Below are 25849 nucleotides of genomic sequence, written 5' to 3'. Positions count from 1 at the left end.
AATTATTGCCACTTTAAGAAAACATCTAAGATTGCCGGCTAAACTCAGACGTTTTCTTAAAGCGGCCAGCAAACTCAGACCCTACTATGTAAGCCCCGTAGAATCACCAAATAACAGAATCGCACATCGGAACCCTGTTGTTTTATAAATAATGGGGGTAGAATGCTCAGGGTTAAGTCCCTTTTATGACCTTTCAGGTTACAAAAAGATTACAGAAATACTGTGTTTTATATACTTTGTTGGGCTTTCAGACAATGCCATTTTCATGTAACATTACTGTATATGAAAGGCAATGATGTTGATCGTTATAATCTACTGTACATGGAGAGGTGGGTGTGTATATACTTCATTAAATATGTCCACCACCCTTTCACTGTCAGCAGATTGCCATGTCAGGAAAGTTCTTCTTTTCCGAAGCAGAAAAAAAGTGTGCAGTAAGCATCAAACCTTGCAGAAATGAACTTTAGGGCCAGTGATGTCACAGCGGCTTTAATTACTGCACTCTACTCACATTTTATCTACCAGATCATATTACAACACTCATAAATATTGTCTGCAATAAAATATGACACTTTAGAGATAAAGTGGAATGTCTGGTTTACGGGAAATAATGTGCTTTACCTCTTTATTGTATGTATATATTTTATATATACATACATACATACATACATACACACACTAGTTGCTGCTGGCAATCTGTGACAGCGAGTAGTGCTGCCTGTTCACTGTCACAGCTCGCATGGTCAGTATTCAACTGACCCCCTGCATACACGGATTTCCCCATCGCTCCGTTTTTGGAGCAAGGGGGAATCGGCGTAAGCGGTGAGACTCACGGCTAAATGCAGCTTGCTCCCGGCATTGGCCGCCAGCCTCGCTGTTTGGGGGAATCCTCGCCATACTCTGACAGCGAGTATTCCCCCGAAATGTCGAATAGGGGTGCTTTAAGAGTAAGTTATAGCAATAGTCTGCAAGACTTTACATAGTGTCTGGAGTGGGAGAAGGTTCCACAACCAACACATGTGGGGTTTTTGGCTTAAAAATGAAGATCATGCCACAACCACATAAAGCACGTCAGAAAAACCACTGGCATGTGACAAGGAAATTAGTCAGTCGGGATTGGCATTTACGGTATGAGCCACGGGTCCTGTGTGTGCTACAATACAGATAATCACTCCGATTAACGTGTGCGGTTCATACAAAAGTTTGGCGCCCAGCAAATGCACAGCGTTGACTCACTTCTCAACCATCTAACCAGAACAGGACAGATCATGCCGACTGCCAGTGATCATGACTGGTGATCGGACATTAAAACCTGGCAGCAGGCCGTAGACATTATACTCATTGTACAGCTCATGATGATGATTTCCTGTGTTTTCAAAAGGAAATTCCTAATGGAAACCTTCAAAGTTAGATTCTCTTCACCATGGAAAAAAATTGCTCCTGCCGTTTTTATTTCAGCCATTTCTTTACGAATTAAAGATCAATTTGATCATTTAGAAGAACTGCTATACACTGCTATAAATCATGCAGTGATGGCAAACGGGTTCATATGAGCACACACATAGGAGAAACCAGCTCTTAAATAGAGACACCAGAAACCACCAGGTTTCCGAATGTTCCATCCCCTTGGTTCATAATCTTTGTTAAACTAGCAGTCTGGTGAGCGCAGCTCACAGGTCTGTTCCCACGCTAGTTCACAAGATCCATTCTAGTTGCAAATAATGCTGAAGAATCTCTGGAATCCCATTTATCTTGTACCATGAAAGTTGATGCAAAACACGTCAGATGCTTAACTCTTTGGGGACGAGGGTTATGCAGGGCCCAGCAGCACAATGACTTGCGGAAGCTGCTGGAACCCATGGGGTTAAACAGACAGGTATGGGTGGCAATTTACAGATATTTCTGGCCGTCTAGGGGAGGTAATTTTTAAAACAAATTCTTATTGTTAAGTAAAAAAAAAAAAAGGATGATTGCAAAGTAAGATGAGTGTCAAAGGCAGGTAAAGGGAGTACTGTTCCAAGGCCCAGGATGTAACCCAAATGAAGCAATCGCAGTGAACACAGTGGCCACAAGATTTAGGGGGTTATTTTGGTTCACTCTTTCTGACAAATTGCTTCTTAGATGGACAAAACCATGTGCACTGCAGGGGGGGCAGATGTAACTTGTGCAGAGAGAATTCGATTTGGGTGAATTATTTTGTTTCTGTGCAGGGTATATACTGGCAGCTTTATTTTTACACTGCAATATAGATCTCACTTTGAAGTAAAACCCCATCCAAATCTAATTCTCTCTGCACAAGTAACATCTGCCCCCCCTGCAGTGCACATGGTTTTGTCCATCTAAGAAGGAACTTGTCCGAAAGAGTGAATCAAAATAACCCCCTTAATGTTTGTGCTGGAAATAAATGTGTGTTCCTCAGGAGGGGCATTCTGCAGGAAGAGTCTGCTTATGCCGAGTCTCAATTGATTATCAAGCATTTTGTCAGGCACACAATACCTAATCCCCCGGTGTTCGGATCAGCGATAACTGAACGCTGGATGGATTATGTTCTATTGTTGGACTTCACTTCCTAAGCAGGCTAATTTATCTTAAATGAACTGATTATTTGCTTTAGATGTTTGAGTGCAGGTGGATTTAAATGGCCCTAATTCAATTTATTATAAATACGGGGATATTAAAAGAAAATGGAACTGATTAACAGCCGCATTTAGGGGGTCATTCGGATGTTTGTGGGACTGCGCATGTTCTATTATGCGTATGTGCAAGTTTGTCTTTGGGAATGGCTTTGACGACTAGCATACTCCCCATGAAAATACTGGCCGTTCCCATGGCTAAGCGGGAGGGCCGATGCAGAGGATGGCATCCGCCCCGCCCAGTATTCGTCCCGGCGGACGCAAATAAAAGTCAGTTTCCACTGACTGTTATTTTGCAAAGGTATAGATTGAAATTTGTACACTTCAAGATATATTGGCCAACTAAGTATAGATAAATGTATGGTTTATGCTACCAGTATGGCTACAGAAATTAATGCGTTTACATACATGTGAATCGCATAGATCCCTCGGGTTAGAATACTTCATACAGTACAATAGAAGTTCATATATTTAAAATGGCCTGTGCAAAACTAACTATAGCCATAGTCTGACCGGAATCTGAAAATGCAATAGGCGCTACTAGGGTAATACAGAATCGAATTTTGGATCTTACCGCGGTAGACATAGGACTTACATAGCAAAACTTGCACACCACGGCGCTAGAGGCGTCTGCTCTAAGGAAATCGATGGACTAAAACTTCGTAAATCTAAAAATGGAAATATTATACTATAATTAATCAGATACTAGCAATCATTTATCTAGTACTTTCTGTAGAGTGACAGCTGGAATCTGATGGTTTGATATGGGGAACACCTCCGGGTTTTCTTTTTTTTTTTTTTTTTCTTTGAAGTGTCAGGAAATACACAGAATATTTCTTTAAAGGAAGATGATATTTTAAATGCAATATTGGTATTTTACTTATTTATTAACAGTTATCTATATATATATATATATATATATATATATATATATATATATATATATATATATATATATATATATATATATATATATAGCACACATATTCCGCAGCGCTTCACAGAGAATATTTGAACATTCCCTGCCAGAGTGGCGCTTACAGTCTATATATTCCCTACCACATGTACATGTTTCTAGGATTAATTTTGTTGGAAGCCAATTAACCTACCGGTATCTTTTTGGATTGTGGGATTAAACCGGAGTACCCGTAGGAAACCCACTTATGACCTCAGCGCTGTGAGGCAGTAATGCTAACCATTATACCATCCATGCTGCCTGTCATGTCATATCATGAATTATATGAAAACATTTGTATTTTATTTATTTTTTGGTACTTGTTTCCTAGCATGGCCACAATCGCGGGCATCGTGTACCTTTAAGTTAAGGTACACGATGGACCCGATTTCCTTTGAAATCAGGTCCATTTTGCCGGCAAAGGCAAAATCGGGGGCATCGCGTCGGTCGCGTGCATTAACATGGCCCCCGACGCGACCGACGCGATGCCCGCAATTTTGCCATAGGCTTCAATGTTTAAATATTTTTAACATTGAAATCGGGAGCATCGCGTCGGTCTTGTGCCATTATAATGGCACAAGATGAGATGGACTTGATTTGGATTTGGTCGCATGTGATGCGACCGACGCGATTTTTCCGACACGATCACCCCGATGCAAATCGGAGTGGCCGTGCTAGGAAACAAGTACCTATTTTTTTTATTTGAATTCATAGTAAAGCAGTACAATATATTGGAGAATATATGTTATGAAGAAACTGTATTAAATAGGAGTTTAGAGGAAAGGAAACATAGGACAGTATTCAATTGTTTTCCCCCAGCATTTCAGCTTGCTGTACCCCGCTGGTGGTGAGCTGAAATGTGCCAATGTGTGGCTAAACCTGACCACATTGTGCATGATATGCGCAAAAAAATAGATCAATTGAATATCGTTCTCCAATCTCCCGTCACTTTAGAAGAGAGATCGGGTGCGATAGAACAATTGAATACCAACCATAGTGTGTAATAGTCATTGCATGTCTTACAATTGTCGCTATTTTGATTGTCCAGATTTGTAAACTTTAAAAGGGGTGCTCACATACCTGCAGCAGGGCCGACCAGGAGACAATGGTAACAAAATAATTGTGCACACTGAACGATCTGGCCCATATGTTGCTCTGATTTGGGCTGAGATGGCTATAGTGTGTGCCCAGCCTTACTGATTAAGCACAGTTCAGTATCTATCTCCTCGTCAGGGCAAAGCAATGTTACTGTAGATAGGAGGAGCATCTCAACACCTATGTATAAACGGCTTAACATGTAGAATACCTTTACAGTAGGAGCGTTCTTTTGGCAAAACTCACAGATTATCAGTAATTAGAACAGAAACATTTATTACAGGCATGCCCAAACGGTGGCCCTCCAGCTGTTGTAAAAACTACACATCCCAGAATGCCTTGCCATAGTTTTAGCATTCCCTAGTAGCAAAAGTGTGGCAAGGCATGATGGGACTTGTAGTTTCCCAACAGCTGGAGGGCCATAGTTTGGACATGCCTGGTTTATTATGTACTATGCATAGCAGTTAATTTGTCACCACGTGCCGACTATTATCACATTAACCCCGAGTACTTCTAATACTAATAAATACTAGGAGATTTTGTAAATCAGATGCTGGTAGCCTGCAACTCTCCAGGTTTGGCAGGACTTTTCGGGCATGGGTTTATTGGGTCCACATGCATCGCTTATGTCGATACACGAAATAGGTTGAGGTCGACATGAGGTGTTTTTTTGTGCCGAATGTCGACATAGTCACTGTCAGTGTGCCCCTGCGCTCGCAATTCTTCGGGCGCACTATTCTGTTCTTTCTCCACCCCCTAGTGGACGGTAAGGTATGAAATACCACCTGTCCGCACATGTTGGCTCCAAAAAAAAACAAAAAACACCTCATGTCGACCTAGCTTTGTAGTACCGGAGAGGTATAAGCTTATCCTAAAGCAATGCAGAAATAAATCCACTAGATTCTACTTGAGCATACTGTATCTGGATAATTATTTACAATGGTCATTGTTTTTGCAGGATTGCCTTAAAGCTTGTCAAGAACAGATTGAGTCTGTGCTGGTCAGCAGCCTTCGGCAAAACAGACAGCAGGCACAACAGAGGAACTCTGCCAAGTCCGTTGAGGAACTGGATCAAGCCAGTACCCCTACAGACGTGCGAGACATCAACCTGTGAGGAGTTCTGCAGCGAGAAAGTCTTTTTTTTCCTTGTTCTGTATTTTTAGAACAAACCAGTTTATATCTGCTCCCACTTAGAAAAAAAAATATTTAAAAAATATTTTAAATACAAAAAAAAAGGAAAAAAAAAAACTGAATTATTAAGTGTTTGGTGCCTGTGATGTCCTTTTAGAAGGGAATCCCACATTATATTTGATAATTGCTGTACTTATTATATATTGTTAAATTTAAGTGCTTATATAAGCATAAACTAGCTAGAATATTTGTAAGCCTGCATTTGTGGGATGACACTTAGATATACTTTTTTTGTTTTTTACATTGTAGTCGCTTACGCCTCTTTGATAGATGTCCGAGAGGGCGTGAGCGCAATATTTGTGGTTTTCATTGTGTAGATTGCAAAGCAAAAGACTAATGGATTCTAGAGGGCAAAGTAAGGAGCGATCCTCCCCATAGAAGATCGAAGCATTTTTTTGGATGTTCAATGATCACGCGAGATCGCTTAGATTCTTATCTTTATCTAAAGAAAGGCGCTTTCTGGATCTCCTATTTAGTTCTGTTTACTTTTGCTCTCTATGGTAGCTGCTACCGAAAGAAAAAAAAAAAAAGAAGATGCTTTATTTTTGCAAGCCTAAGGCAGGTGTTTTTTATGTAATGTTTTTAAAATTCCCATTTTCTTTCAAAAATAGTATTTTTCTAGAGAACATTTGGGTTAAGAGAGGGGCTCACAAAGCCAACTGTGGACATGTAAAAATCCAAGGACTCATGTATGGGATTGGATTTTAAGGATAAAAGATGTATTTTTGCCACAACAAAGTTCCAAAATGGAAAGCACTCCTTTACTCCTTGCCATTTCATTAAAAATTGGAATGCCTTCCCTTTATTGGAATGCTCTCCACAGACTAAAAGGGGATATCAAAAACAAACATTCATTGAAAGTTTTAAGCCAATAAATTTTTTTTTTAAACCATACCAATTCTGACTGTCGTCAGCTTTCCGATATAGATGCCGAAATCCAAATGGTTATTTCAAGTGGCATATAACCCAAAAGTCTTTTCTTAGCAAAAGGATATTACAAAAAAAAGAAATAATATTTTGGGTGGATATCCCCTGCGAGAAAAAAAGTGGCCTTTCTTTTCTCTAACTCCGATAGTATTTTATATGGTCGGTCTACCGCTAGCATTATTGTAAACCATTTCATTCGGAAAAAAAAAAGCACTTTGAAAATTGTTCCTAAGGGATAAATGAGATGGTTTATGAAAATGTTCCGACCCCATCACTTCATTTTAGCCTGCCTCCATGTACCCCACTGCCGAATACATCTTACGGTGTTGCTGGATTCTTCGACACCTGCCTTAGATGACATTCCTTTGACAACATTCCGGATACACAAACTAAAGTATTGTTGATGTTCTGTAATGACCTGAAGGAGGGTAATTCCTTTGGTTGTCTTTGTTACTAGTACCCGAGGCCGGCAGGGTCAACTAATTATTTTAGACATTTTTAATGAAATTTCTGGCAACAAATGGTGAACACCTAGAAATTTGTTGCATGAAAAAGATGTGTACCAGTGTACTTGAATTGTATTTGTTTTCTCGCCTTCCTTATTGTAGTTGCTCCAGCAAATCAGCATCTTTTCAATTTTTTTATTTTTGTTGTTGTTTTACTTTCCTTATGCTGGTGCAAATTCTTTTTCTGTTATTATTAATGTTGTTATTATTATTATTAATTTTTTTTTGTTGCACAATGGTATGACACAGTTGACACATTTGGTGAAGCTGTTGCTTAAACAAAAAGTTGTTTGCTAATTTAGTCAGAAAAAGAAATTTGATTGGTTTAAAGAAAGACCATTAAAACATGGGGTTAGTCGTGTATTGGCTACAAGTGCTGGTATGGAGGAGTGAGTAAATATATATATTTTTTTTATTTGTTTTTTGCGCTGCTAAGGAGCTATGATTTGTTTCATTCTTATTCACATTAACAGTACTTAGCTGTATTGTTTCACTGAGTGTGCTGCTATTTTATAAACATTTTTATAATATATTATTTTACTGCTTAAAATTTCCAATCCTGAAGTAAGTAGATGGTTAAGTAGACATGAGGATTTTTGATTACTGGAAATGCCTTTGTACAGCTTTTTTTTTTCCTACTAAAAGAGTGTTAATGACTTTTTTTATGATCACACCCTATTACGATGGTAGACTTACCTCAGGTTTACTGGATACAAAATGGTTCTTTTTTTTCTTTAAACATCACCAATACCTCACAATGTTACCGTTTTCCTCTGGGAGCCTAGTGCAATGGTGCTAATGCAGCAGGGATCTGTGTTTGCACTGGAGACCTTGCTACTCATTTCCCTATGAGTGTGTAAGAATAATAGAGAGGAGTTGGGGGTGAATTGCATTTTTCCAATCTTGTGGTGTACAAAATAAACACACTGATGACTAGTAAAACGTGAATGTGCTGCCCTTTTTAGTAATTGTACAAAACTCCAAATTCCACCTCCCCCCACAAAAAGTTATAACATTGGAACTGGTAATATATGAACATGCTGCATGTTTAAAGTTGATGAAGTAGCGGCACAAAACCAAGGCATACATTTTGTAGACTGAACTAATGTTCCTCAATATGCAACTTACTAACTCACTCTGTGCATGTGTTGTTTCGGCGGCACAAGGCACTTTTATATTCACAGTTTATTACTAGTTATTTATATAGCGCACACATATTCCGCAGCGCTTTACAGAGAATATTCAAACATTCACATCACTCCCTGACCCCGTGTGGCGCTTAAAATCTACATTCCGTACCGCATGTAAACGCACACACATACATTCTAGGGTTCGTTTTGTTGGGAGACAGTTAATCTACCAGTATATATGTTTGGATTGCGGGGGGGAAACCGGAATACCCGGAGGAAACCCACACAAGCACTGGGAGAATATACGTACTCCAAACAGTTAGTCATTGGGGCAATTGAACCCATGACATTTGTGCCTCACGTTACAGTGATTTGAGTTCCCGCCTAATTGATGGGCTGGATTTTCATTACAATTGACACAACAAAATGGCTGCATTCACATGGTGTAGAAAACAAGTACACTTGATAGAGACATAAACCCAAGTACACAAAATTAGATAAACATCCTAAAACATTATAAGCAACTGAAGTCAATCTGTATGTTACAGCATCGTTTATTTTTAATCATTGGAAAACAGATATTGTGCCTGCCTGTTCCATCCATCTTGAATTTGCAAGTTAAAGGCACTTTTAGATATAGCAGGGCTGGGCAACACCGGCCCTCCAGATGTTAATGAACTACACATCCCAGGATGCTTTGCATTAGTTTTTTTTTTCAGCTATGTGGCCATGCTGAAACTGATGCAAGGCATGCTGGGATGTGTAGTTCATCAACATCTGGAGGGCCGGTGTTGCCCAGCCCTGAGATATACTGTAGGGTTTGGTTTGATGTGATCACAACTCAATACAATGGCGGCATATGTCTCCCCTACCTCCTCTTCCTAGGTATATGGATTGAGAAGCAGCATATGCTTCCCAGAACTATTCTCTCTTTATTTTATTTTTTTCTCTCATTTACCATCATTTTTGGGGCATAAAAGGTCAATAAATGGTCATTGGCACCTTTTTAAGGGTGAAAAAAAAAACTTTTATATTCTAGTTGTAGGAGTTAAGGGAATGGCATACCATGTATATAAAAAAAGCATGAAGATATTCAAAATCTCACGCTCTGATGGGTATATGGCATTTTTCACAAACCGCTTAGGGGAGCATAGCATCCGCTAGAAGATTTTTACAGTAGTGATCAATAAATGTAAAACTAGACCTGTACTTTAAAGTTTGCATTTCTGGATTGGAAGAAATTTAGTTATATACTCAAAGGAAGTATGTAGCTATGAAACAGCTGCTAGACAACCCAGAATCCAATCTCGCTTTGCGAACTCGAGAGGTGTTAACGTAGACATTCTAAGCATTGCAAATTGCCTCAACGACAATATAATGTCGGGCAAATCACTCTTGTACGTCACTTGTTTGTCCCACTTAGGTTCCTGTATCTAGCGGAGGCCATGATTTTATACTAGTCATGGCAATTTACACATCGCTTTTTGTGATGACTAGAATACAGTGATCTGGGATTAAAAGTGATACGAAATGTTTATCTTTTCTGGATTGATATTGATTCACACGAATGAGACATTGTATGTAATTTAATTTGTTTTGTTAATGACACCAGCACAATAACCTTGTGTCTTGGCTTGAAGCCGACTTGTAACAAGGTATTCTCTATCACATTTCTTAAGTTTTTGACCTTTTAACCATTGGGTGTAACAGAAAGTGCTTTTAGGGCAGAAGTAGGGAACCTGTGTCTAGTACGCTGTTGGTGAATTACAAGTTCCAGTGACTTTCAGCCAATCAAGAACAGCAGTCGGAAAGTTCCCTGGGTGGCCTAAGTTTTAATTTAGGAAGTTAAAAATGTGCTAGTCATTTGTGGTAAATGTGTAGATGTTGAAACATGTTTAATTTAAAAGTAAAAAAAAAAAACATTAAATATCGGAATGTTGCTTTTGTTTTTTCTTTTTTGTATTACGTTAAGGCATAAGTGTCAAGCTCACACACAGTCGAGGAAGTCAGTTTGTGGACTGAATCAATACTCCGCCTATGGATACATGAGGAGGAAACTCTGTGGTTGTGTCGTTATCTGAAAAGGAATAATAGGCTGCACTTTCATGAATATTGGTTTGGAGAACAAAATGGCTGTCCTCAATGTGTGTAGCCAATGGGAACACGTTAAAATTTGCCAAAGCCTAACCGCCATTGTTGCTGTTTTGAGGGTTGCCAGTGTGTACTGCTGCTTCTGGTGGGGAATAAAAGAAATATTTCCAAGAGGCTAATTGCATTTTATTTGGAGTATTTATTAGTGTCGGAGGGGTATTCTGCATGTGTTTTCTTTATGGCAAGTTGAAATTCCAAAGGTTATGCTTGAAAAAGCAGTCAGGAGGATAAAAGGGGAATGGGTTTAAAAAGTTAAAAAAGGAAAAAGCGGAAAAAAATATATTAAAATCTTCATGTCACATGATGCTATTTATTGATCACTCCAGGGGTGCAAAATACCAAATTGTATGCACTTTGGGGGGGGAAATTTAGCTGCCAGTTTAATTGACAGCCCCGATATAGGACACGGGATGGGGCAATCCAGTGCACAGTATTCCCCTTTCCTGTTCCATTTCCAAAGTTTTTCAAAAATTGTCAAGTTGATGTTTCTCATTGGTGACTGTTATACAAAGTATATGTTTTTTGCCATAAGTGAAGTATTAGCAGTTTGTGTAGATTATTTTGGGGTAGCAGTTGATTTTTGCAATCAGATCATGGGTGGAGAGCTGGCTTCATGTTGTAATCACCTGAACATTTTGTTCTAGAGCAGTAAAACAGTATATGGAGAAATTCATGGGCCCCAACAAGCCTAGTGAAATGCCTATCACTTGCAAAGTTCATCTCTATGTTTGCCCTGTATCCAGAAACCGTATCCTTTTACATATACATGTAAAAAAGTATATGCCATAACCATAACTGTTAATACCCATGCAAGATTTTACTCCAAGGATCCTCCTCCTGACTCCTAAAAGTCAGTCTCCTGCTGACGACGATTTAAGTAAAACTGGTCTGTGGAGGAAGCCATTTTAGGACACTGGTTAATAAAGATTTGTCTTGCATCTTGGTTAACACCACAAAATGGCTGCCTCCGCTGCGTCTGGGTGACTGATACATTTCAACGATCCTACATATATTTGAATGTAGAATATTCAGCTCTGGCCAGGTTCATTACAGTAAAATAAATAACCAAATGTTGTGATAAAGATAATGCTGCTGGCCCTGTATAGATTTTTTTTCCGATGTAATCGCTTTTTTTCAGTCCTCAAACTCCCTTTTCCCTTTCATTGGCCAGTGGAATTTTGATATTCCACCTTGTACCTCAAATACTCTGCAAATCGTCTCATTTGTTGTTGTTGTTTTTTTTTTTTTTGCTTTAATCAAATGTGATGCCATATTAAGTCAATGTTATTCTCTCACAATGTACTTTAAGATAATAAGAAAAAAGAAGGTGTGGACAATTATATGGTCAGGGAACGATAGAAAGTGTAGACTTAAATTAAATAATGTTAAAAATGAATTTTTAGCAAGTACATGAGATTCCCTATGGGGGATATCTCATTGTGTAGGTTTTTTTTTTTTTTTTGTTCAATTACATATTGAAAAAAGGTCGTGTCTGTTCAGTGTTAAAGTCGTTTTCTTTTTTTTTTATATTGACATGTTAATTGACTAGTTCAAAAAAAATAAAAAGGATCGATTTAATGAAATGTGTTTTGAGGGGAATAAGAATGCTGTTTGGGCAATAAATTCACCTTGACCTAAAATGACTCGTTTTGCTTCTATTATTCAAGTCGTTGCTATAAAAGGGCCTTTACTTAAGCAAATAAAAGAAATTATCTCAACAAGAGGGTTTTGGCAGCGTGTGAGCGATCTGATGGATATCCCAAAAGGGAAGATAGATAAATTCTTTCATATTACATCACCTAACCGAGAAGGAATGCGCCAGGCACTCTCAGGGACGGAAGAGTCCTCCTTTTCCTCTTCTTCAGATTAGGCTTCTTTGATAATGTCAACAAGGGGCACACTGACACAGCTTTTGGTCAGCTTACACCCATATTTATATTTCTTGTGTGTGTATGCCAAGTATTCTGAACATACAAATTGTTCCCTATCTAGGGGGGGAGTAAATTTTTTAAAGAGCTCTATTAACTTCACCTCCTTTGGTATAGGAAGAGGGACACACGCACTAAGGCCCTTATTCTAGTTGAATCGGACAGATGCGTATTTCAGACAGGAACAGAGTGTTCTTAGCCCCGCTCACACCGTCCAAATGCGGTAAGACGCCAACGGAACCTCCCCCATCCTCCGATGGTCGCCGACCATCGAATGATGGACCGAGTGGTCAGGCAGCACAGAGTGCTCCAGACCACTCGGTCATTTGTCCGAATGAAAGCAGATGAAACGCGAGGCGTACGCATATGTTAATGAGCCCAAACAGCCCTTCATGCCCCTCTCCACCCCCTGATCGGATGGTTCCGTACGTTCATTGTCTGCACGGAACTCACACTGTGTTCGTACGTGTGAAGCATTTGCACATGTGCAAACACCAACCATTGTCCGACCGCATTCGGAGCCATCCGACTAAATCAGAATAAGGGCCTAAGTGACCAAAAACAGGTGAATCTCCAATATCGTACATTTGGGAATTGCTGCGACACTAATTGCTAATGGGTACTTACAATCAAGCACTATCCATAGTGAAATGTTATCAACAGGATAGGTTGCAATGAAGGGAGCAGTGAGTAGCATTTTGGCACAGTAGCACCTAGATGCCCTTTGGCAACCGAAGAGAAGAGAGCCTGCAAGGGTATGAAATAACCGCATAAAATGCAGCAAAATAAAGGAAAATAACCTACAACAAACCAAAAGGTTTCGCCAAAAGGACTCAAGGTGCTTAACGGATAGGTTTCATTTAATACAGTACAGGGAAAAGCATTTAATAAACTACACTTAAAGGAAATACGAAAATGCTTGAGTAAACAGGAAAGTCTGAGCCTGTTTTGTTAGGATTCTAGAGTGGGGGTCTCTCAAACTGTGCAGGGAATCGAGTCGGAGCCGCATGGCTAAAAGCTAAAACCCCAGATTGATTCTTGGACATTCTTAGTACTGCTAAAAGTCCTTCATTTACAGATTGCAGTGAATCGGGTGGGATAGTATGCAATCAGAAGCTGCTTCAGGTACCTTGGGTCTTGGTCATGTAGGGCTTTGAACCTTAGAAAATAATCTTGAAGACTATTTGCCATTTTATGGGCAGCCAGTGAAGGAATTAGAGAATGGGAGTTATATGGCTGGAACGGGTCTGGTTGGTTAATAGCCTGGCAGCTGTGTTTTGTACCAGCTGTAATTGGTGCAGTTCTTTTGCTGTTAGACCAAGGTAGAGGGCATTGCAGTAATCTAATAGAGATGATACAAATGCATGTATGACTTTTGGCAGATCTTGTGAGGGAATGCATGTTTTTAAGTTGACCAAATCATGGCAAAGATCAGAGCTTAATTAAATTACAAAGTACAGATTGAAAATAGTGGTGAAGGCTCCGCAGTTCTGTAGGTGATTTAAAGATTTTTTTTTTTTAGAAAAATCCAGCAATATAATGCAATACACTGTATGTACAGCATACCCTCCAACTGTACCGATTCTGCCGCTACAGTGCCGCTTTTTAACGGTCTGTACCGGCAAAAATCAAAGTGTACCGATTTTTTGATAGCTGGCTGCTGACTCTGGGAGTTGTAGTTCCTACTTAGTTGTAGCCGCTGGCTGCTTTTCCGGCAGCGTGAGCCGTGAGGGGGGAGTGGCTGGCCAAGACTAGGTGAAAGGGCGTAGGCTTCGGGGCGTATTTTGGTGCTTGCTGCTGCTGACCGTATAGGAGGGAGGCCCTGGCTGAGCCAGGCTGAAGTAGAGGCCGCCGCCATAAGTGTCAGGAAGCAGGGGAGGGACTGACAGCTTCCCCAGTCTGCTCGCCGCCTCATACACAGGACGGAGCAGCAGCTGTGAGGTAACAGGACAGTGTCTGCCAATCATTGTGGGCTTCCCTTGTATCTGATATATGAGACCTGCTTAATTCTTACAGATCTGTCCTAGTAATGCTTCCACAGGCTGAGCCCAGGCGCACCCGCATTGCCTGATCAGTGGCAATGTCAGCCCATCGTGAATGTACCCACAACATCCTCCTCCCTGCATACACCTACAACTGGTGGGGGTCCTCTTAAAAAAAAAAAAAAAAAAAGAAGAGGCACGGTACTCATTCGGAAAGGGGGTGTTACCATGCCCACTTTAACCACACCCCCTTCCCGAATGTGTACCGATTTCTGCCCTTCAGATGTTGGAGGGTATGTGTACAGTAACAGAACCAACTAATGTGGAGAACACTTTGGGGAACATTTACTGAGCAGTGCTTTTCAATGCCATTGCATCTTTGCCAGTTTCTACTGTTGTTGGATTCAAAATGTCAGTAATACAACATAAAACACACACCTGATGTAGACGTCATCAAGCCCCTCCCCCTAGTACTGCAAATCCAGCAATTTGTGGGGCTAAATCTCAGGATTTGCATCTTTAGCCCCACCCCTCCCCCTGAAAAGCTGTGACTCGCTGTAATTTACCACTGCAGCCAGGGAGATTCGGAGGGTACAGCTGGTATCCAGGAGGGTTGCTCACCCTTCTGAAGGGCCAGGAGGACGACCCAATTTTCAGGAGCCTCCTGGCCATTTCTGGAGGGTAGGCAACCCTGCAGCAGACTAGCTTTCAAAGCATTAGCTTCAAGTGGGTTTACATTAAAGGTAGGTAGGTTTATGTTTTAAACACGCCTCCCCCTTCCTCAAGCTATGGGTGGTCTGCCCAGAGGCAGAAGCCACAACTGATAAAGCTTAACCAGGGAATACGCAGCCATTAACACTACAGTATCTTGCCCTGCCGCCTAATATTTATAATATGCATTATACAGAACGTATTCGGATATTAACAAACAGGTAGACCTAAGGGTTTATAGAAATCTAAGGCCCAACTTGAGAGTTTGAGGGAGGGGGACCTCAGACTGCATGCCCTAAATACAAATATAATGAGAGGTGCTATCATGCTGAGACTTGCAGTTCCACAGATAAAGAGAAAATATGATGCCAATGCACGCTCTATAGGGATTCGGTATGAAATCCCGACGGTCAAAATCCGGACAGGGTCAAAATCCCGACATTTAAAATCCCGACAGGGTCAAAATCCCGACATATAGAATGTACAGGTGAAACAGTCTACATGCCTTTCGGTCGACAGGTGCGAGGTCGACATGGGTTTTTTCACTGTTTTTTTGACCCGAATGTCGACAGAGTTGACATGGACAAAGTTGCAAGTGAACCTCAGCCCCTCGCATCGCTCGCAATGCTTCGGGCACGGTGCCTCGCTGCGCTCGGCAGGGGGCCATGTGACCCCCGGGCCGCTCTAACAAGTAATGGTGCGGGCCGCCTCATATTTTACCTCCTCCTCCAGTCCTGTCCTCCTGTATGCAGCGCCGCGGCTACAAGAACATGGCCGCCGGCGTCCTGCATGAGGACATGTCCATCAGCCTCCTATGTACAGGGCAGGGCCCGGCGCCGACACCACCCACCTGTGTGTCTAGGGGGGAAAGGGGAGGAGGATGGAGGAAATAACCTACTCGGAGGACGGAGGTAGAGCGAGACGCAGCGCGAGAAAACAGGACAGACAGATAGGCGGGAGCAGCAGCATTGCACCACAGACCCAGCCGGCAAAACTTGAAAGGCACTGAGAGTGCCTGTGACAGGCAGGTGAGGTGACATTTATTGGATGTTTTTATGGGGGGGGGGGGGGGGGGGCGGGGGAGCAGCCTGTGGTGTCCTGGTAATAATTATACAGGGGGAGCAGCCTGTGGTGTCCTGGTAATAATTATACAGGGGGAGCAGCCTGTGGTGTCCTGGTATAATTATATCAGGACACCACAGGCTGCTCCCCTGTATAATTATTACCAGGACACCACAGGCTGCTCCCACTTTATAATTATACCAGGACACCACAGGCTGCTCCCCTGTATAATTATTACCAGGACACCACAGGCTGCTCCCACTGTATAATTATACCAGGACACCACAGGCTGTATGTGTCCTGGTAATAATTATACAGGGGGAGCAGCCTGTGGTGTCCTGGTATAATTATACAGGGGGAGCAGCCTGCGGTGTTCTGGTATAATTATCCAATGGGAGCAGCCTGCGGTGTCCTGGTATTATTATGCAGGGGGAGCAGCCCGTGGCGTCCTTGTATAATTATACAGTGGGAGCAACCTGTGGTGTTCTGGTATAATTATACAGGGGGAGCAGCCTGTGGTGTCCTGGTATTATTATGCAGGGGGAGCAGCCCGTGGCGTCCTTGTATAATTATACAGTGGGAGCAACCTGTGGTGTTCTGGTATAATTATACAGGGGGAGCAGCCTGTGGTGTCCTGGTATAATTATCCAAGGGGAGCCGCCTGCGGTGTCCTGGTATTATTATACAGGGGGAGCAGCCTGTGGTGTCCTGGTATAATTATACAGGGGGAGCAGCCTGCGGTGTTCTGGTATAATTATCCAATGGGAGCAGCCTGCGGTGTCCTGGTATTATTATGCAGGGGGAGCAGCCAGTGGCGTCCTTGTATAATTATACAGTGGGAGCAACCTGTGGTGTTCTGGTATAATTATACAGGGGGAGCAGCCTGTGGTGTCCTGGTATAATTATCCAAGGGGAGCCGCCTGCGGTGTCCTGGTATTATTATACAGGGGGAGCAGCCTGTGGTGTCTTGGTAAAATTATACAGGCGGAGCAGATGACTGCGGTGTCCTAGTATTAATACGCAGGGGGAGCAGCCTGTCCTGGTATTACTATGCAGGGGGAGTGACCTGTGGTGTTCTGGTATTATTATGCAGGGGGAGCGACCTGTGGTGTCCTGGTATTATTATGCAGGGGGAGCGGCCTGTGATGTCCTGGTATTATTATGCAGGTGAGCAGCATGTGGTGTTGTGGTATTATTATGCAGGGGGAGCGGCCTGTAGTGTCCTGGTATTATTATGTGCAGGTGAGCGGCATGTGGTGTCCTGGTATTATTATGCAGGGGAGCAGCCTGTGGTGTCCTGGTATTATTATGCAGGGGGAGTGGCCTGTGGTGTCCTGGTATTATTATGCAGGGGGAGTGGCCTGTAGTGTCCTGGTATTATTATGCAGGGGGAGCAGCCTGTCAAGGTTATAATAATAAAGTGCCTATGGTATAATCTACTCCAGGCCTAATTTTTTTTTATTAATACATATTTTTTAAACGAAAAACCTCAATTTAATGATGTGCTGTTACTTATGGGCCAGTGATCTGGACTTGCCCCCCAGGCTAAAAGTTGCCAGCCAGCCCCTGGCGCTCGGTACACTATTTTATTCTCACACCACGCCCTAGTGGATGGTAGGGCATGAAATACCGCCTGTCGGCACATGTCAAAAAACAGTGAAAAAACCATACCTCCCAACTTTTGCAGTACAGCAGGCGGTACGTTTTCGAGGGGTGTGGCCTAATTTGGGGGCGTGGCCTATACTTGCGGCTCTTCCGCGAGGCCACGCCCCCATTTTGCCGCTATGGGGGCATGACCCAGAGGCTCTGTGAGCCTCTAGCCATGCCCCCAGCCCCCTGGCTGCGGGAATAGACGCTGTGCGCATGCGCACAGCGTTTATTCCCCGCTGCTTAGCAGCCGACAGGGGGGACTCCCAACAGCCCCCCCACACCACGGGACACTGCCGCCCGCGGGTGGGACAGCGGGACAGGCCCTGACAATCGGGACTGTCCCGATAAAATCTGGACTGTTGGGAGGTATGAAAAAACCCATGTCAACCTCGCACCTGTCGACCGAAAGGCATGTAGACTGTTTCACTTGTACATTCTATATGTTGGGATTTTGTCCATGTCGGGATTTTGACCCATTCAGGATTTTGACCCATTCGGGATTTTGACTGCATCCCCTCTATAGTACCAAGCCTGCTAATCAGAAAAATTTAAATAAACTCAAATGCAATCTATCATACAGCAAAATCAATGTACTATTTTTGGCCATAAAATACTGTTCCACCAACCAAGGTCCATGCTGACCCGCTGTGAGAAAGCTGCCAAACCACTGCATTTCATTACAAGTCACCCTCGGCACACTGACAATTCTGTCCAGTATTCTAAAGATTGTCATTAAAGAACAAACAAACAACAACAAAAAAAGAAGTACTTTTAATTAAATCATGATAGATATTGCTATTCATCAGTGGAAAAGTTTGAGGGGGCACTAATCAAACCTTGGAGAAAGGGCCAGATGTATCAAGCTTCAAAAAGTGATAAAATGGAGAGTGATAAACAGCCAGCCAATCGGCTTCTACCTGCCATGTTTACAGGCTTTGGGCGGGATGTTCTAACATCCGCTGCCCTGTATCGCCCCCCTTCACCGGCCACCGCATTATTAATAATCGCGTATGCTGTAACATACTGTATGTGATTATTCACTTGCGATAAGAGCTGTCCCTTGCAATGCGGCTCCGAACTTCCGGTTCTGAGACCCAAGAGTCTGTTTGCAGGGCATGCTGGGAGGAATCTGTGACGGATCCCTCACACAGCGCTGTGGTAAGAAGCCCATAGGCTTCTTCAGAGAATGGCCAGTTTTTGCTGGCGATTCCCTCCACAGCGCTAACACTACGGAGGAGCAACAGAGAATACAGAAATGCGGTAAAAACCCTGATAACGGGGTTTTTACCGCATTTCTGCTTTAGGGCCACATGCACTAAGCTTCAAAAGTGATAAAATGAAGAGTGATAAACAGCCAGCCAATCAGCTCCTGCCTGATTGGCTGGTTGTTTACCACTCTCCATTTTTCACTTTTTGAAAATATCAATGTTTTTGTCCTGGATACAAACCTACAGGTACGGTAGAGAAATCTGCATCTTGTCACTGCATAGAACCTGGTCAGGGAAGTCAAATCAATGCATTTGTTAGAATTGGGTGGAAATGATCCTAGGTTTCATTATTTTCCTCTGCATATTAAATGTTCATCTTGAGAGGAGATATAAAAGGAATTTTTGGTGTGTGTGTGGGGGGGGGGGGGGGCTAAACTGACAGTTCTGAGCATTTGCATGTCAGCTGTACGCATTTCAAGTCTTGTTTTTACACAGGCTCTATGCAAATTTATCAGCTCCAAAATGACCAAACCTTTTAAGATCTTTCATCTGCAATACACCTATTTAAGTCAAATTTACAACAATAAAAGCCTTCTTCTGAAAAATGTTAATACCTCTGTGAAATGGACCTATTGCCTTCCCTTTCACAAACTCCCCCCTTTTGTGAATGCATTGGTACTGCAAAAAATCCCCTTTGAATTCTCACATTACCGGCTTTCTCACAAGCATAAGAATGAATGACAGCTGAATGGCCAATAGAAACTTTGATGTTTAGAGTCTCTTTAGACTGGTCAAATGTAATTTACACGTGACTCTTTTTTCACTGCGATGTGAGGGGAGTGCCCTAAACCATTGCGGCAATTATCAAGAAGTGTTTCTCAGCATTGTGCACGTTAGAGAATGACATTAATGGTCTGATTGGTTTCTGCACATTTTAAGTATTAATCCTTTATGTTCAAATGTGAGTGCAGTAAAAGGGAAAATATACTAAAGTGCTGGTTTTTAGCATCTAAATCAGAATTGACTTATTATTTACCTAGCACCTCCAGTGGACCCAGGTCAGATGGAGGGGCCCGGGCACCACTCCCCCGCTGCAGCTAGTGGGGCAGTGTGAGTAGAGAGGACACGCTGCTACTGCAGCACAGCCTCTCTCCCCAGCACAGCAGGCTGAGCTGGGGATAGAAGCAACTGCAGCGGCAGCCTGTCCTTTTTCTCCCCCAGAGCGGGATTCCCACATATAATTTTTTTTTTTTAAACTGGGGCATGGTCATACCCCTTTTTAATCAAGGCCCGGCGGCGTTCTCGATGCCCATGAGAACCTCCTATAAGATAATATCTAGAATCTGATTGGTTGATATGATAATATCTCTACTTCAATAAACCCTCAAATATACCCCCAAGAGTACAATTTGTAATAGTTACCTTTGCAATTGGGACCCGTTTTAAATTGCGATATTTATCATTTGCACTGGTTCTATAATTTTTTTGTTTATTAGGAGGCATTGCGTACAGCAATTCCCCCAGATTAACAACTCTCATAGGGATATTATATAAAACAGGTATATAGGCAAAACAGTGTAGTAGGTGTAATACAGAGGTACCAGCAAGGGAAGGATTAAACCGACCTACAGTTTGAAAGAATTTCAATAAGATGTTAATAAGATGTTATGATCCAGTTGATTTTCCATGACATAGAGGATTACACTGCTCACTAGGTAATCGAACACGCCTTTGAAAATAATGTAACTTAGAACTTCGAATACATTTCAATAAGCTTCGGTCTAGGTCTGTTCTCCTACAAAGAGAACATTTAAAGTTTTGTGAGACATTTATCTAGAAAACTTGTAAACTATAAATGGGAGGTAGTGGTGGAGAAAGGATAAGGTGAGAAATGGAAGATGGTAAAGAGACGAGGGGGAAAAAAGAGTGGGAAAAGAGAGGCAAGGAAACGAGCCAAGGACTACACAAGAGTGAGGGCAACCTTTGGCAGGAGACAAACGAAGAAATTAAGTGAATGGTTATGGAAAGAGTCACAGGAGCCCAATTTTATGAAGAGATATAGGAACTTCTCATCATATATTCCATTTGGTATGATTGCCAGATTCAGCTAATGACTATGCATAGGGTTTGATTTCTTCCAGTCTGCAGTAACCTGGCAAGTGGTGGACTTGGACATTGACTGGGTTCCTGAATCTGTAGGAGGTAAGCCAGTATATTTTAGGGTACTTGTTTCCTAGCAAGGCGCTCATCGCATACCGTATTTAGTGGTATGCGATGTGATCTTCCCGTTAAATTAACAGGAGTGCTTGTACAACGAAATATCGCATAGCATCGCATGCCAGCAAATAGCATGTGATGCGATTTTTAATTGTACAAGCACCCTGATGGGTGCTTACAATGTTAAATGCACCCCCATTGTCAAACCCCCCCCCCCCACACACACACACACACTATCAACGCCAGCCCGAAGCGTGGCGAGCCCGCGAAGGGCGGCGGTACACGTCCTCCAACCTTTTCATACTCCCACTATCCACGCCGGCGTGGAGTTGATTTTAGATAGTGTGGCGAGCACAGCGAGCCCGTAGCATGGTGAGCGGACGCGGAATACATGTAAAGTAATCCGTGTCCGCTCGCCACACTATGTAAAGTCAACTCCACGCCGACGTGGATAGTGGGGGTATGAAAAGGTTGGAGGACGCGTACCGCCGCCCCTCGCAGGCTCGCTGCACTAGTCACGCTTCGGGTTGGCGTTGATAGTGGGGGTGCATTTAACATTGTAAGCACCCATCAGGGTGCTTGTACAATTAAAAATCAAAATTGCATCGCATTGCATGCATCACATGCTGCTATTTTGCATGCGATAAGATGCACTTTGATGAAAAATCGGGGGGTGCCACGCTAGGAAACAAGTACCTATTTTAGTTGGGCGTACAGTCAGCAGAGTTCTAGGCAGGGCTGGTGCCACCACTAGGCAGCTCTAGGCTTTTTCCTAGGGCGCCAGCCACTGGAGGGCGCCAGTTTACAGCAGGTCCCCCCCCCATGGAGGTGAGTGGCACCGGCGGTGGCCGTACAGCGGCCGGGGGGCGGGTGAGCACGGGAGCGTCCCTCCTTCTTCTGGGGCGCTCCGGTGCCTTGCACTGGCACTGGTTCTAGGCTTGTAATAAAGTATATGACCATCCAGACATCAAACATCACCTGCATGGGTTCTGGTCAGGTCAGGTGTGATTGGAGATGCACTGATGGGCCAGCTGCCTACAGTATTTATGCGGGAATAGGTGCCTACAAACAACTTGAATGTGGGTCAGGACAACAGATAGGACGCACCCTACAAAGACAACAGGCAATTATTATTATAGATTTTAACCACTTAAGTTTCAAATATCCCCCCCCCCCTCCCCCCAAAAAAAAAATTTGTTGATTGTTTTATTCATATCAAGTTTTGTAAATAATTACCTAACCCAGTGATTCACAAACTTTTTTGAATCACTGCACCCTAGAGCATCAAAACATTTTCAAAGGCACCCCTAGGCCAAATGCTTCTTATCGATAAATTCAGAAAAAAATATTAAATTAAGTAGTGAGGGACAGGATTTGCTTCTGTTTGTGCACATATGTTATGATTGGCAGCCACCAGCACTGGTTTTGCCTGTTACATTGACCATTCATAATAGGAATTTATCCTGGTCAACCAACCCAAGGCACCCCTGCAAGTGTCCTGAGGCACTCCAGGGTGCCTAGGCACACAGTTTGGGAACCACTGACCTAACCTAATTTTTCATAATTTATTAAGAATTATGCATTTTGCTTACACATTTATAATAAACCAGGGTTAAATAGGTACTATTTACATAATGTAGGGAAAAAAAATCAGTTTAGCATCAAATTCAATTAGATTCTGGTTAGAATCTGCCATTGATAAGCGCTGAATGTCAAGTACTAAAGTGATCAATATGATCTGTGCAGGATGTGATGTATAAAGTGTAAAAAGTGGCTAATTAAAAAGAAAAGGAAAACCAAAAAGTTAGGCTTCTTAACCCACACAGGTATGGAACATTCAAAAATAGAGTGTACATTGCGCCCCCCACCCACACACCCCTATTACTAGGCATAACCAACTAGGGGTGGAAACACCAAAGTAAAGCAAGTAGAGATAGTGTGGGTTCCCCCCATCATAGTGGCAGCATGACCCAGATTGGGGTCAGCCCAGACTGGAAACCATAGGAACCAAGGGTGCCGGATGACTGCCCAACAATCGGGATTCCAACTGCCGGTGCTTCCATGGGGAAGATCCCGACTGACAGGGGCTATACTCCCTTGTGGGGGTCCACGACTCCCATAAAGGGAGAATAGAACCTGTGGCTCCTGTCGGAGCACCGGCAGTTGGGATTCCATGCCGGTTTACACGCTGTCGGGATCCCTATTGTTGGGCAGTCGTACCACACCCAGGTACCAACCCCCCACAAAAAAAAAAGAAAAATAAATGTTCAGTCCCTAAAGAAAACCAACCCAGGGCTCTTCTCCATACACATGGCAATGGCAACGAAGGTAATCAAGTGTAATATTAATAACTAATATTGTCCTTTACAGGTGAACTACTGGTCTAAGCAGGTAGGGAAATAAACACAATAACACATGCAATGTCTGCCTCTGACTGCACATAGGTAGGGATATTTTCCTAGGAAGGTCAGACCATCTGAGGAAGCATTTATCCCATAAGTTAGAGATGCCGGTCCAAAATATATATGTCCACACAACCCCTGATATCATACCAAATATATTTATCCATATACAGATATTGTCACATCTTGCACCGCGCCCGTTCTCTATCTGTGTGCTCAGTTTGATACTAGTCATAAATGCCAATGCACGCATGCACCAGTCTATACTAGTTGCAAAATATACACCTGAAAACAGACTTAGGACCAACTCTGGATGGCCTGCAGTTGCGTCGACATGCACAAATAAAATTTTGCTGACATGGGAACATTACAACCCAGTTTTGCCAATTTAAGCTTAAGTAGAGATTCAGTGGAAATGCACCATGTACTTGAGTAACCTACGCTCCAGAGGATACAGAGCTGGAATATGCAAGATCCACTCTGCCAACAGGCACACCATAATCTCTGCACCGGCCGTTACGTGATCACATCAGTCATATAGAGATCAATATATAACAAGAATAAAACACATGACCCTGCCAGACAAACCCTGTTCACCTGCATATATTGGGAAGATCACTTGGTTTCCCGACACTGATGGCATCGGCTAACACAGGCTGCCAATCGTTTGAATTGCTCCTTTTGTGTTTTTGGCATTTATGAAGGAGTCAGTTGCCAAATTGCATTTCAAAGTGCATTTCTTATCAAGTGTCCATGGCTACTAGTCACAGTGGTGAATTATCCAAATTGTTTTAGCTAAAAGCAATAAGAACAACAAAGGTTTAACCAACAATCAGGGCGCGTAAAGCCGTTTTTTTACCAGAAGTACTTGTACGAAAAATGTCATCTTATTCATGCCTTTTTTTTTCACTTTAGATTTATAGACCTTGGGGTTTGTGATCCTTTGCTAGGAACATTTTTAAGGTGCATTCAAATTAAGTGGTTAGCATTACGGCCTCACAGTGCTGAGGTCATGGGTTCGATTCCCACCTTCCACTTTGTTTTCCACTCCCACCCAAAAACAGAATACGCACAATAATTCAACAGAGATAATAGGTCCGATTCAGACCTGTTCACACGGGTCTGAATTCAGCCCCATCCCCGATGGTGGGCTACTACGCATGCACATAGGCCTTAATGCGCATGTGCGGTCCCACGCTAAGAGTGCCTTTGGCGGTATTTTGAATCACAGGAGAGCTCAATGGATGATTGACAGGCAGGGGGTATTCCAGGGTACACACCCGGCGCTACAAGGCTGTGCCCACAAAAATCTGGTGGACGCTCCAAAGAATGCAGGCATTTCCCTGCCTGCTTGGAGTGGGAGGTTGACGTTACATGACGTCAGCGCCCGCCCCAAATTCAGAGACAACGGTGCAGCTGAAGAGTAAGTTCTGGGCTACCCTTCGGCTGCTTGCAGAGGAAAATTTGAATTATTTTTCCCCTGTACAGGTGCTTGCGAGCGGACGTAGTGAGGAGATTCGGGGGAAGGAGGGGGGGCACGCGTTCAACGGGGCGGCGTCAACCTGCTCTCGAAGACCCTGAAAAGGCAGCTTAGCGAGCAGGTCTGAAAAACCCCCAATGTAGACACAAGAAACCACCAAGTTTTTTTTATAAACACATACGCATTTTAACTGTTGCTGTTCTTTTTTTATTATGTTTCCTGGTTCTCTGTATTTTTGATTTAACAAAAACAATAAAAAAAAAAAAATTGGCTCTCAAACCACGACCCTGTTAAAAATTGTGCTGTTGGAAATTGTTAGCACAATACAGACTAGCTTTATCATCTCAAACTACAGTGATAGGGTCTTTCAAAATTTCCTGGCGTAGAAAACAGGATATATTGTTAAATAAGCCGGTGCCTTTTCCTGTTTCGATGTTTCAGATCCTCCACTAATTTAAACACCTTTTGAGGCTCCAAATTGGCACGCGGATGTTTCAGACAGGGCTGGACTGTTATTCATCATGAGACCTGGCTTAATATTTCCTGTCCCAAAATGTACGGAAATAAATACTCTGCCCAAAATACAAGGTATATAACACAATTATACTTGTCTTTTAAATG

The 25849-nt window shown here is 42.6% G+C and overlaps 1 protein-coding gene across 2 annotated transcripts in view; it reads left to right on the top strand.

The window, feature by feature from the left end:
* The window catches only part of CCND2 (cyclin D2), a 565323-nt gene extending 554468 nt beyond the window's left edge, over positions 1 to 10855 (top strand). For both annotated transcript variants that reach the window (XM_083181626.1, XM_083181625.1), the window contains one exon: positions 5642 to 10855. In XM_083181626.1, the coding sequence (XP_083037752.1) occupies positions 5642 to 5797 (156 nt within the window). In that variant the 3' untranslated portion in view covers positions 5798 to 10855. The remainder of the gene's footprint in view (positions 1 to 5641) is intronic.
* The last annotated feature ends 14994 nt before the right edge of the window (positions 10856 to 25849 follow it).

The sequence above is a fragment of the Crinia signifera genome, chromosome 4, assembly GCF_055691185.1.
Source record: "Crinia signifera chromosome 4, ASM5569118v1, whole genome shotgun sequence".
Taxonomy (NCBI): Eukaryota; Metazoa; Chordata; class Amphibia; order Anura; family Myobatrachidae; genus Crinia; species Crinia signifera.
This window is presented reverse-complemented; position numbering and strand designations above follow the sequence as displayed.